Genomic DNA, 12291 nt, shown 5'->3' on the forward strand with positions numbered 1-12291 from the left:
CACTGGGGTGTGACGAAGCAGCAGCTGGGAAGAAGAAGCTGTTGTGGGAGTCTGTGTGTCAGACAGGGTACTTCTGTGTGTCAGAGTACCAACCTGATAGGTTCAGGTGTCTGTTGGTTAGCTGACACTTGCTGGCCTTTACTGTTAGCCCTGCTGCACTTAACCTCTGCAGCACTAACTCCAGGTGTATCAGGTGATCTTCCCAGGTATTACTGAAGATCCCTATGTCGTCAATGTAGGCCACTGTAAAGTCACTGAGCCCTGCCAAGGTCTGGTCCATCAGCCTTTGGAATGTGGCTGGTGCATTTCTGAGACCAAAGCTCAGGACTCGAAACTCATAGAGACCAAAAGGGCTGCAAAAGGCAGTCTTTTCTTGATCCCTGGGATCAATTCTTAATTGCCAATATCCCTTTACCAGGTCCAATGATGAGATGAACCGACAACCCCCTATGGTTTCAATCAGGTTGTCTAGCCTGGGCATTGGGTAGGCATCAGGAGTGGTTACACGGTTTAATTTCCTGTAATCAACACAAAACCTAATGCTCCCATCAGAACACCTCAGGACAATCTCCCTTGTGGTACACAGGGAATTTCTTCAGGTCAGCTTTAGACAGTTGGCCTCCCTCAGAATCCCTATTGTTATTATTGTTCTGGTTCATCAGTTCCAATTTTCTTAATTCAAACGCCATTCTTTCTTTTTCCAGAGCAATTTTCTAGCCAAAGCACTTCCTCCCCTGGGTCAAAGTCACAACCCAGTGTCTCCCAGTGTCTCCCTCTCACCACACAGGCATCACATATTTATACAGTACAGCCCCTCCTCCTGATGTCCCGCCTTCCACTCCCCATAGGATGGAACTTTCCCTCCAAACCCATGACAGACAGGTAACATCAGTGCTGTATGTAACACCTCCCCTCTTTATAAGTTGTTTTGTAGGGGGAAAGCTAAGGTGCTTTTCACCAAAAAACAACCTGAATAAAACATACAACAACAGTTATACATACCATATTATACTTACTTATACTTACATTCTAAGTTAAACATTTACCATTTAGGCATTTAAACATTTCCCATATACATTACATCAATTTACCTTTATTCATACAAACCAAATTCAGAAAAACAGGTACATTTAACCTTTTGTCATCATTATATACACATAGTCCATGTTCTTTCGCCGTCTTCAATCTTCAGGTCTTCTTGATAAGGCGTCAGCAACACAGTTCACTGACCCTCTGACCACTTTCACTTCAAAGTCATAGTCCTGTAGGTTTAAAGCCCACCTCATAAGTTTGCTATTGTGGGTTTTCATTGTCTTTAACCATTGTAATGGTGAATGGTCAGTACACAGAATAAAATGTCTTCCCCAGATGTAAGGCTTGGCCTTCTGGATCGCGTAGACTATGGCCAAACACTCCTTCTCCACGGTTGCCAAATGTCTCTCACCTTTTTGAAGTTTCCTACTCAGGTAGGACACTGGATGCTGGTCACCATTCTCATCCTCCTGGCACAGAACTGCTCCTACCCCGCTGTTAGACGCATCGGTGTAGATGATGAACTCCCGGTCGAAGTCTGGAGCCCGCAGGACAGGATAGTTGATTAACGCCTCCTTCAACCTCTGGAACGCCGCCTCACAGTCGCTGGTCCACGGGATGCGGTCATCAGCCTTCTTCCTCGTCAGATCGGTCAGCGGAGCCGCCATCTCGCTAAACCTCGGGATGAACTTTCTGTAGTAGCCCACCAACCCAAGAAATGATTTGACTTTTTTCTTGGTGTTGGGTCTAGGCCAATCACGAACAGCTTCTATTTTGGCCTCCAGGGGTTTTATCACTCCTCCCCCTACCATGTGACCCAAGTATTTTATTTCTGGGCTACCCAGCTGACACTTGCTGGCCTTTACTGTTAGCCCTGCTGCACTTAACCTCTGCAGCACTAACTCCAGGTGTAACAGGTGATCTTCCCAGGTATTACTGAAGATCCCTATGTCGTCAATGTAGGCCACTGTAAAGTCACTGAGCCCTGCCAAGGTCTGGTCCATCAGCCTTTGGAATGTGGCTGGTGCATTTCTGAGACCAAAGCTCAGGACTCGAAACTCATAGAGACCAAAAGGGCTGCAAAAGGCAGTCTTTTCTTGATCCCTGGGATCAATTCTTAATTGCCAATATCCCTTTACCAGGTCCAATGATGAGATGAACCGACAACCCCCTATGGTTTCAATCAGGTTGTCTAGCCTGGGCATTGGGTAGGCATCAGGAGTGGTTACACGGTTTAATTTCCTGTAATCAACACAAAACCTAATGCTCCCATCAGGCTTGTCCACAAGGACTATCGGAGAGGACCAAGGACTAGAAGAGGGGACGATTATGTTCTCCCTCAGCATCTCGTCCAGCTCCTTCCGCACCTTGTCCCTATAGGGTCCCGTTACTCGGTATGGGGATACTGCCTGCGGGGGTGCATCCCCTGTGTGGATCCGATGCATCACTCCCTTCACTATCCCCGGCTTGTTGGAAAACACCTGTTGATATTTACTAAGCAGCATTTTTAGTTCTTGCTGCTGGTCTTGGGTGAGTGCAGGACTGATCTTTACCTCCTCTGGGTTGTATTTTACTTCCCCTCTACCCTCCCAGAAGGGTAATTCCGCTTCCTCACTCTCAGCTGCTTTTATCGCGAATAAAACCCTCTGTTCCCCTCTGTAGTAGGGTTTTAGGGCATTCACATGAACCACCCTCCTTGCTTGGTTCTCCTCCTGCTCTATTAGGTAGTTCAGGTCTGACATCTTGGAAATGACCCTATATGGTCCTGCCCATTTGAGCTGCAGTTTATTCTCTCTGCAGGGCCTAAGCCAAAGCACTTCCTCCCCTGGGTCAAAGTGCCTCTCTCTAGCTTTGTGGTCATACCATGTTTTCTGTCTGACCTTCTGAGCTTGCAGGTTTTCTGCTGCCAGCTCTAGATTTCTCCTTAGGTCATTCATCAAGGTGTCTATGTAAGTCACAACGTCTTGTGGGTCATCCTGGGTGATCTGCTCCCAATTTTGTTTGAACAAATCAAGGGGCCCTTTCACCCCTAAGTGTGCAGCAAACATGTCAGAGTGACCCCTTTGTAAGATCATGGGACGATACTTTTCAGGCACCACCAGCTGACTTCTGATCCCATCTCCCCCTTTTGAGATATTCCTCAGGGTTTCTCTATATAAAATCCCCTTTTTCTCCAGAAATCTCACTGGGGTTTCAGGTGTTAGCTGGGCGTCAGTCACCTGTTCATAACACTTTTGGAGAGTGGCGTCTGCCTTTTGCTCCTGTCCAAATCTGCTGTCTGTGGTTAAGGTTTCCACCACAGCTTCTGAACTCCCCTCTGCTTCCGTCTCTGGCTCATCATTACCCCCCTGAACTGTCCCCGTGGTGGCTTGTGAGCGTGTAATCACTAGCACCCGTTTCACATGTTCAGCCAGGTCATTTCCCACGAGCACGGCTGCTGGCAGAGTCGATGAAATCGCTATCCGCCAATCTCCCCTCCAGCCTTGAAAGTTGACAGGTACCTCTGCTACTGGCAGAGAGATTACCTGCCCCTCAATCCCTGCCACCTTCATGCTCTCATTTGGGATTATAAACTCCCTAGGAATAATATCTGGATGGCACAGGGTTACCTGGGAACAAGTGTCCCGCAGCCCCCTATACTGACGGTCAAGTATTCCTACGTCCACCCCTGCTGTCTCAAACAACTGAGAATCTGTTTTCACCAGCAAGCAGCGTTTTACCTCTATAAGAGGACCATTTTCCTCAGCCTGATCAGCAGAGGTAGCTGTTCCAGACTGAGTAGCCATGGCAACAGGCTCCCTCAGTGAGACTGAGCCTTGCTCTTTCTGGACACAGAACACAGCTTTTGGTTTGGTTCCACTAGACTCCTGAGGCACCATTCCTTTTAGCTGCATTAATTTCTCACACTCTGAGATTAGATGACCCTTTCCCTGACAGAAATAACATTTTCTGGTGTATTTTGATTCTCTCTCATCTTGTTTTGGTTTTCCCTCCAAAATCTGAGGTCTTAGTTTCATGTCTGAGGGCTTCCCTTCACCATGGGCCCCTCCCCCTTGCTGGCTTTTCCCTGGTCCCTGAGAGTACTTGCTGTAGGTTTCTTTGGGTTTACCTACAGATTTCCCCTCACCCAAGGGCTTTCTTATTTGGGAAATAAAATCTGCGATCTCTGCGGCTGCTGCCACAGATTTCGGTTTCCTTTCCCTCACCTGGAATTTCAATTCCCCATGCAGGACTGAATAGAACTGTTCCAGCGCTATCAAGTCTTTAAGCTGCTCATAGGTCTCTATTCCCTCCTGCGATAGCCATTTCTCAAGCAGCCTCACCAATTGGGCCCCCACTTGGGTAAAAGTCTGTTCTGGTTTTTTGGTGAGGGACCTGAATCTTTGTCTCAGCTGCTCTGCATTTATCCCATGTCTGGCAAACACCAGTTTCTTAAACTCTGCAAAATCTTTCATCAGTTCCTCAGGCATCTCGGCATAAACCTCAGCCAGGCTACCACTGATTAAAGATCGCATGATGGTCATCTTCTCAGTTTCCCTCACTGAGAAGTCCACAAACGCTCTTTCCACTAAGGAAAAGAACACCTCAGGACAATCTCCCTTGTGGTACACAGGGAATTTCTTCAGGTCAGCCTTAGACAGTTGGCCTCCCTCAGAATCCCTATTGTTATTATTGTTCTGGTTCATCATTTCCAGTTTTCTTAATTCAAACGCCATTCTCTCTCTCTCCAATCTTTCCTCCCTCTCCATTCTCTCTCTCTCTAATTCAAATTGCCGCTGTTTCTCTCTTTCCCTTTCCTCCATTTCCCTCACCCTCAGTTCATGCTGTTGGGCTATGAGTATTTTTCTAAGTTCTGGGTTCTGCTCTCCTGTGCTGTCACCTTGCACTGAGCCAAATTCATCCTCAGAACCTTGGTCAATCTGGGGGTCTTTCACTTCACTCATGTCTGCTACTTGGCTTCGAGTCAAGGGCATAATCCCCCCCCCAGAACAAGCTGCTTTAAAAGTCAAGCCTCAAAATAAAACGACCACTTTTTTCCTTCTTGCCTCAGAACCAGCTCTCCCTAGAGATTGCTGCTGTTCTTCAGCACTAAACTTGTAACAGTATCGAGTCAGAGCCTACCCCCCTCTGCTGGGCCTCTCAGCTGGCAAGCTAGATCACTGTTACTACGCAGTTTTGCCTCAGCTTTTTCCCGCCAAAACTAGGCTGCCTCAGAGCACCTTAATCTAAGTCTCCCCAGTTGGCACGTTCTTCTACTAGCGCACCTCCCCGTGAGGTACACCTAGAAGATTACCTACGCGCCTCAGACTGTCCCTGACTAGACCCCCCTTGCTCTGGGCACACTTGCCAAGGCTTTGCTGGACCACTGGACAACTGGACCAGTCGTATCCCACACGCTGGACACCAATCAATGTGACAAACCCAGACCTACTGGGATATGCCACACAGTTACACTAAGCTGCCACCAACCGTTCCCTTTAAGAAGTCACACAGACCAGGGATGGATTTTTAAACAATAAAAAGAATAAGGTTTATTTAAATACACACACAGGCAAAATAAAACGATCAGGTGAATAAATAAAGTAACGTGGCTTACTCTCACTCATACAAGCATACAGTTTGGTTCACCCAGAACCCTTAACTTGAAGCACAGACCCTGAACCTATCAGTTCTGGCTAACCAACAGACACCTGAACCTATCAGGTTGGTACTCTGACACACAGAAGTACCCTATCTGACACACAGACTCCCACAACAGCTTCTTCTTCCCAGCTGCTGCTTCGTCACAACCCAGTGTCTCTCAGCATCTCATAAACTCTCCACACACGCTTCACATATTTATACAGTACAGCCCCTCCTCCTGATGTCCCGCCTTCCACTCCCCATAGGATGGAACTTTCCCTCCAAACCCATGACAGACAGGTAACATCAGTGCTGTATGTAACAGATGGGTGTCATTAGCTGGTCTTTTGTGTGTAGTGATCCCCTGTCCTTGTGGCTGGGTAGAGTTCATTGACCTTTTGCATGCTGTATTTTTGAGGCACATGAACCCACAAGGATAGGGGATCACTACACACAAAAGACCAGCTAATGACAACCTTCAGAACACGGCCAAAGAGCCTGAAAAACCCACAACAACCATTAGATCCCGGCCGTGAAAGCCTTCGCGAAGTCCTACAGTGATACATGGAAAGTAATATAACATATAGTTACAGAATTACTTTTTAGCTGTAATAACTAACATTTCTAGTCCCTTCCCGAAATTAATTTCTAAAGGCATTGTAACTGGAATTTTAGAGGTTTTATGCCCTTGTCTTACCAATACTAAGGGGCAGGAGAATTCTTTGGTTTTGTGTTTTTGCAATATCAGAATTGGCTGCTAGAGGGATCCAGAGTATGTCACTGGTTTTCCTGGCCTGCTGGTAAAGACAAGTCAGGTAATTAATAATGTGCAATACAGCAGTAACAATAATGATAACCTGACTGGTGAAGAATAATGAGTAATACAGCAAGTTCCTTTTAAAAATATTGTTCAGTGCTCTGGATATGGCAAACTGTAGAAGGCAAAAACTGAATCAAAATTCTGGAAAAACAAAAAGAAGACAACCATCAGAGGTGTGCAATGGAATTTTTTTTAAAAAACCCACTTTCCCCACAAATTCTCACAACTCTGTCCTTAGAGTAGAGCTGAGCTTTATGCCAAGACTTGACAGTTTTTTCCTGCTGAGTTAGTTACAGGCTATCAGAAGGTGATTTCTTTACTTTCTCCCTGAAATGGTCTTTCAAGTGCTATATTTTTGGATGTGTGAACATTGGCAGAAATTGAGGGAAATATATAATGTACTGGTTTTACATGGATACACATTTTAATTCTAAAGAATCTAGTGCTTGTCAGATTTCAGCCTGTGAATATGCTTATAATGCAGGTATGCAAGACTTCAACTACCTCAGCAGTAACTGCTTTGAAATCACTGTGGAACTTAGCTGTGAAAAGTTCCCTCCTGAAGAAACTCTGAAAAAGTACTGGGAGGACAACAAGAATTCCCTGATCAGTTACATTGAGCAGGTAAAAGTAATGTTTTGGTTTTCAGTCACAAGGAACACAGGTTCTGCAGATTTCTTGGACTACAAATCCCATGATCTCCAGTGAGTGTGGCCATTAAGCATGGATGACAAGATTTGTAGTTTTAAGACACCTGGAAAGCACCACATTGGGGAAAGCTGGTATATGCAGTCATTTCTGGAGGAAAAATCCACTTTGTGGTAGCTGTTTCTCACAATTTCCTGATTTGTGTCCAAAGATAATTTTTTAAAAATTATATATGAAACTTTAAAGTCATGTGCCATCAAGTCAACTCTGACTTATGAGGACCCTTTTCAGGGTTTTCCGGGCCTGGACGTGTATTCTTCTAGGGGTGCCCTGGGACTGTGCAGCTTGCTCAAGGTCACACAGGCTGGTTGTACTCGCAGAAGGCACAGTAGGGAATTGAACTCTGAACTTCTAGCCCCACAGCCAGATACCTAAACCATTAACCTACCCAGCTAGTTATATGAAACTTTAACCATGGTAAAAATTTGCAGGATAACATTTCCCTTCAAAACAGCAAAAATATAGTAATCTACCCACACATGGATTTCAGAATGTAATACTTAATGGGATGCATTGAACCTGCACCAAACACGTTAACTGAGTCCATCAAAGATTTATTCAGTAGATAAACCTTGGCAAAGGAAATTCATGTTCAGCATGGCCAAGGTGTATTGCAAGTCTAAAAACATATGGCAGTACATGTTTATCTTGAGGTCAGACCTACTGAATTCATCGCTCTTAAAGCCAAGTAAGTTTGTATAAGATTGCAATTTCATTGTCTGAATATATTCTATGCAATGGGTATGCTTAGAAGCTGTCATTCTGAGAGCTGTTATTGGTAAAAATTCAAGGAATTGTCACTTCCCAGAGTGGTCATAAATATATGTTGTGGAATTTGATTAATGCTGGACAGAAAAGTCCTTAAGGGAGCCTTGCAGGTCGCTACCTCCTCTGGCTGGCATGCTTCCCAGTCCATAACATCCACCTACAGATCCTCCTCCTCTCCATCTACCCCTCCTTACATAGCACGCCTGCCATTGCCAAACCTATCTCCCCAAAGGCTCTTTCTGCAGCTGTGTCGCCTACCCAGTCAATTGAAGAGCATTGGATTGGGAACATCCTTGCTGAGTCGTCTGAGGAAGGGGCACTGATGTGCAAGGTAGCCAGTGCTGGCAGGCTGGGCCCTTGCCAGCCCCACACTGAGGTTTTGTATATCAAAGAGCATGCATTTCAGAGGCATAGAACCTGTGGCTTGTGAGCCAGATTTAGCCTATTCACCACTGGGAACCAGGCAAGACCAGTCCCGAAGTCCCACTCCTAAAAGGAAAAGCTGGGCAGGAGAAGTGACTTCAAGGGTTTCAGGCTGAGATGTAGTCAGCTTAGCTGTTCTCTTTCCTGATCAGAACATAGGAGTGATGAAGCTGACTGAGGACTTGGCTATGGTCTTTAAGAAGTGTTCCTGGATATCACATTTGAATCTACCTTATCCTACCTTACCTTCTCTGATTGGGGAAACCATAGAAAGAATGAAGCAGGCTTGGGACTCAAGTCAGCATCTGGAAAAACATCTTCTGTAAACACCAGCCAGGCTCCTTCAGCTGATCAGTGCACTATGTTGGAGGAGCTGGCCCTCCAAATGCCAGAGAATGTTCTTTCTCTGTACAAAGGCATGGGGCTCTGCAATCCTCTGCACAGAGAAAGGTAGGATGGATATTGTGAACAGGGCTTGATGATCTCAAGGGAAGGGCTTCACATAGGAATGGTAAATATTATCTAGCCTTTGAGGTCTATGCCAATTCAGGCCTCTGAGACCAAGCGAATCCTCACACCCTAGGTTGGGATAATTGTTTTCTTTTGCTGCTAGAAAACTTCCCTTCTTTGTTCCTGAGGTCTAACAACTACCTGCTAGTAATCAGAAAACAGAAAGAGACATTATAGGAAAGGTTTCCTTACAAAAAGGAACTCTTAACTGCTGAATGAGTGCATAGCAGGAACTGTTTCCAAGGCATGTAATTTGCAAATTAGCTTGGTTAATCTCTGCACCTCTTGAGGGGAAATCCTCACAATTCATGGCACTATATTAGTCATCTCCCTAAGTGGAGAAGTGCATTTGGACACACAAAAGCTTATGATAAATAAGATCTGTTTCTTTCAACATTCAAGGCTTTATCACTGTTTTTTAGCTGCCATGCTCATCTGGACCAATCACTTTTGATGATCAGTAGTTCAAGATACTGCTGTAAACAAATCAGACATGAGTCTGATTCACAGCTCATCTTAATAAGCCAACATATTGTTGTTTAGTGGTTAAGTCGTCTGACTCTTCCTGACCCCATGGACCAGAGCAGCCAGGCCCTCCACTGCCTCCCAGAGTTTGGTTATATAATCCTTTGAAATGGAACCTGTTTCCTCAGATAGGCCCACTATTTTGAATAGGGGCCTGATTATCAGTGTTTGGGTTAATGTAATATTTAAAAAAACAGAAGAGATTTAGAAACAATTCTTGCCTTTCAGATACACCGAGGGGTCAAGGGATTTGTTAGAGATCTCCAAGGCAATCCCATTGCCAATGCCACCATTTCTGTGGAGGGGATAAACCATGACATTACATCAGGTAAGAGTATCATATGTAAACTTTTTAATAAAGTGATGTATGAGGGCTTTTGATCCAGTGCCTCACCAGTAATGGAACTCCTGAACAAATTTAATAGGAGCAGCAGAGAACTTAGGGCAGGAGAGTTTGCAGAGAGAGAAAAAGTCTTCCACATTTCAGTCTGTGGGGTTTCTTCTGGACTGAAAGCCCCTCTGCAAGTAGAAAGACATTGGTAGGTGCAATCCAGTTTGAATCTCAATGACAGCAAACAAACTTAGGATGCGACTACATTACCCAAATAATCCGAGAGTTGTCTCAGGATATTATTCTATCAGTTCAAGTCACATGGTTTTTGTGTTGCTGTCTATTAAATACTCCCAGAATTGGAACTTTGATTTACCCATGGATCTGCCCTGACTCTGCATTCTTGTTGATAACTATCTTGTTTGGAGTTAGTTTTTTCTTCTTTTCTTTATTTTAAGTGGCAAAACTTTCATGTGTCCAAGCATACTTCTTCAGATGAATGGAGTGGCGGCATCTCTGGTGAGAGTTTAAAACTTGTTAGTCTAGGACGCACACACCCTATTGTTGTCCTTCCTGACACACTTTCTCTGCCAACAGTTTTAAACAGCCCCTGGAAGGGCAGCCACTTTCTTCATATGAAAAAGTGCATTTGGACACACAAAAGCTTATGATTAATAGGATCTAGTTAAACTTAAAGATGCTATAAGACTTCAGGTTTCTCATGTACCCTTAATATTACAGGGCTCCGTTCCATATAACCCATCAATTAGGAAGGGTTGATGAATGATCAAGAGAGGAGGCTTGATTAGTGGCAGTCCCTTGATTGTTGAATTCTCTCCCCAAAGAGATGGGATTGGTTCCTTCTTTTAAAATGTAAATTGGCAGCAGTTTTTTGTGTGGTTTCACTGTGCTTTTAACATTAACTAATTAAAAGTATCGCTTTTTAAAAACTCCTCCCAAAACTTTATATAGCTCTGTAAGGCAATAAGGGCTAGCATTTTTATCTTGGTAAGATGCTCTATCCATGACAATGAATATTTAGTCACAGGTAGATCCCACAGTAATCAATGGGGCGGTTATGAATATAATATAATAATAAGGTGCCATCAAGTCAATTCTGACTTATGGCAACCCTTTTTCAAGTTTTTGAGAATTTCCAAGAATTTGTATGAAGACAATTGATTCACCCTAGATTTTTATGTAACACAAGATTTTTGAGGTTTAAAACAGGATGGGAAGTAGTTTGGCAAGAGCCCTTGACATCCAAATGTTTAACAATAGGAAAAACTTCTTTAAAGATTTTTTTTTCTAAATCAGACTTTTTGAATCCTTGATATAATTTAGATGCAGTAGGTACTTGTAACTGTAGGTCCCATTTATCAGGCTTATGGGTCTACTTAGGTAATTAGCTCTAGCTCCAGAACCAGCAGTCTGCAACTTGGTCTTTCTCAGAAGCTATTTTGCACCTGATTATCCAGAGGTTGATGGACACTGGGTGTTTTTAAATGATAGGAAACAATCTCCAGGAAGATTACCCACGCCTGATCAAGGTTGGTTTTTTTAAAGAAGTGGTAATGCATTTCTTTTTCCTCAGCTAAGGATGGTGATTACTGGAGGCTTCTTGTACCTGGAAATTATAAAGTGACTGCCTCAGCACCAGGTTATCTAGCAATAACAAAAAAAGTGGCTGTTCCCTTCAGTCCTGCCATTAGGGTAAGTACTACATAGTTTGCATTATAAACCAGTATCTTTGTTGGTTTTGTGTGGCACACTGCTTTTTTGATCAAATCTTTGGTGTTCTCTCTAACATTTGCCTGTCTAGACTCTTATAGATATACTTGGTCCGGAAACACAGAATCTATGTGTCTTACAGAAGGAGTGGGAGCGCAGCTCTGAACATAGTACATAGACGATCTTGACTTTAGTCCCCCAAGTTTTTACTTAAAAGGACCTGACAAAAGAAGGCCTGGAATGACCTCTTTGGAAAACTACTGCTAGTAGGAATGCATCAACATTTCTCAAACCTGGACCCCATATGTTCTTGGACTACAACTCCCAGAAGCTCTGCTATTGGCTGTGCTAGCTACAGTTTCTGGGAATTGTAGCCCTAGAACCCCTAGTTTGGGAACCACTGGAATAGACAACACAAGACCAGATGGACCAATGTTTCAACACTGTATAGGGCCACTTCACATATTTATTATGCAAAGCACCCACTATGTCTGCTCTGTCTTGTTCACCATTTCGATTGCTTCTTGGAAAAATTGTAATATCCAGAAGTCTATAACAATGAAATAAAACCTATATGAGCTGTATGTCTGTATCTGCCATAGCTCCCAAGATCATGAAGCCCAAGTGGCATCTTAGTCCAGTGCTCTATTGTCCTGGTTCATGGCAGAGGCAGAGTCGTGCACAGGCATCCAACCCAACTGGCACGCCATCTGGTTCCACTGCACTGTTGTGAAATCATCAAGAGTTAGAGGAAACTCCTTGTCCAAGGTGCAGTTGTTATTGTTTCTTGCTTGCTTACTTTTACAAATTATTCTTTCTG

General features: G+C 44.0%; 1 protein-coding gene across 1 annotated transcript in view; it reads left to right on the plus strand.

Annotated features, from left to right (window-relative positions):
• The window catches only part of CPE (carboxypeptidase E), a 98320-nt gene that overhangs the window by 85101 nt on the left and 928 nt on the right, over positions 1-12291 (plus strand). Inside the window, exons 6-8 of the mRNA XM_073001483.2 lie at positions 6960-7099; positions 9638-9737; positions 11335-11453. Of these exons, the coding sequence (XP_072857584.2) occupies positions 6960-7099; positions 9638-9737; positions 11335-11453 (359 nt within the window). The remainder of the gene's footprint in view (positions 1-6959; positions 7100-9637; positions 9738-11334; positions 11454-12291) is intronic.

This window comes from Pogona vitticeps, chromosome 5 (assembly GCF_051106095.1).
Source record: "Pogona vitticeps strain Pit_001003342236 chromosome 5, PviZW2.1, whole genome shotgun sequence".
In the NCBI taxonomy this organism is placed as follows: domain Eukaryota; kingdom Metazoa; phylum Chordata; class Lepidosauria; order Squamata; family Agamidae; genus Pogona; species Pogona vitticeps.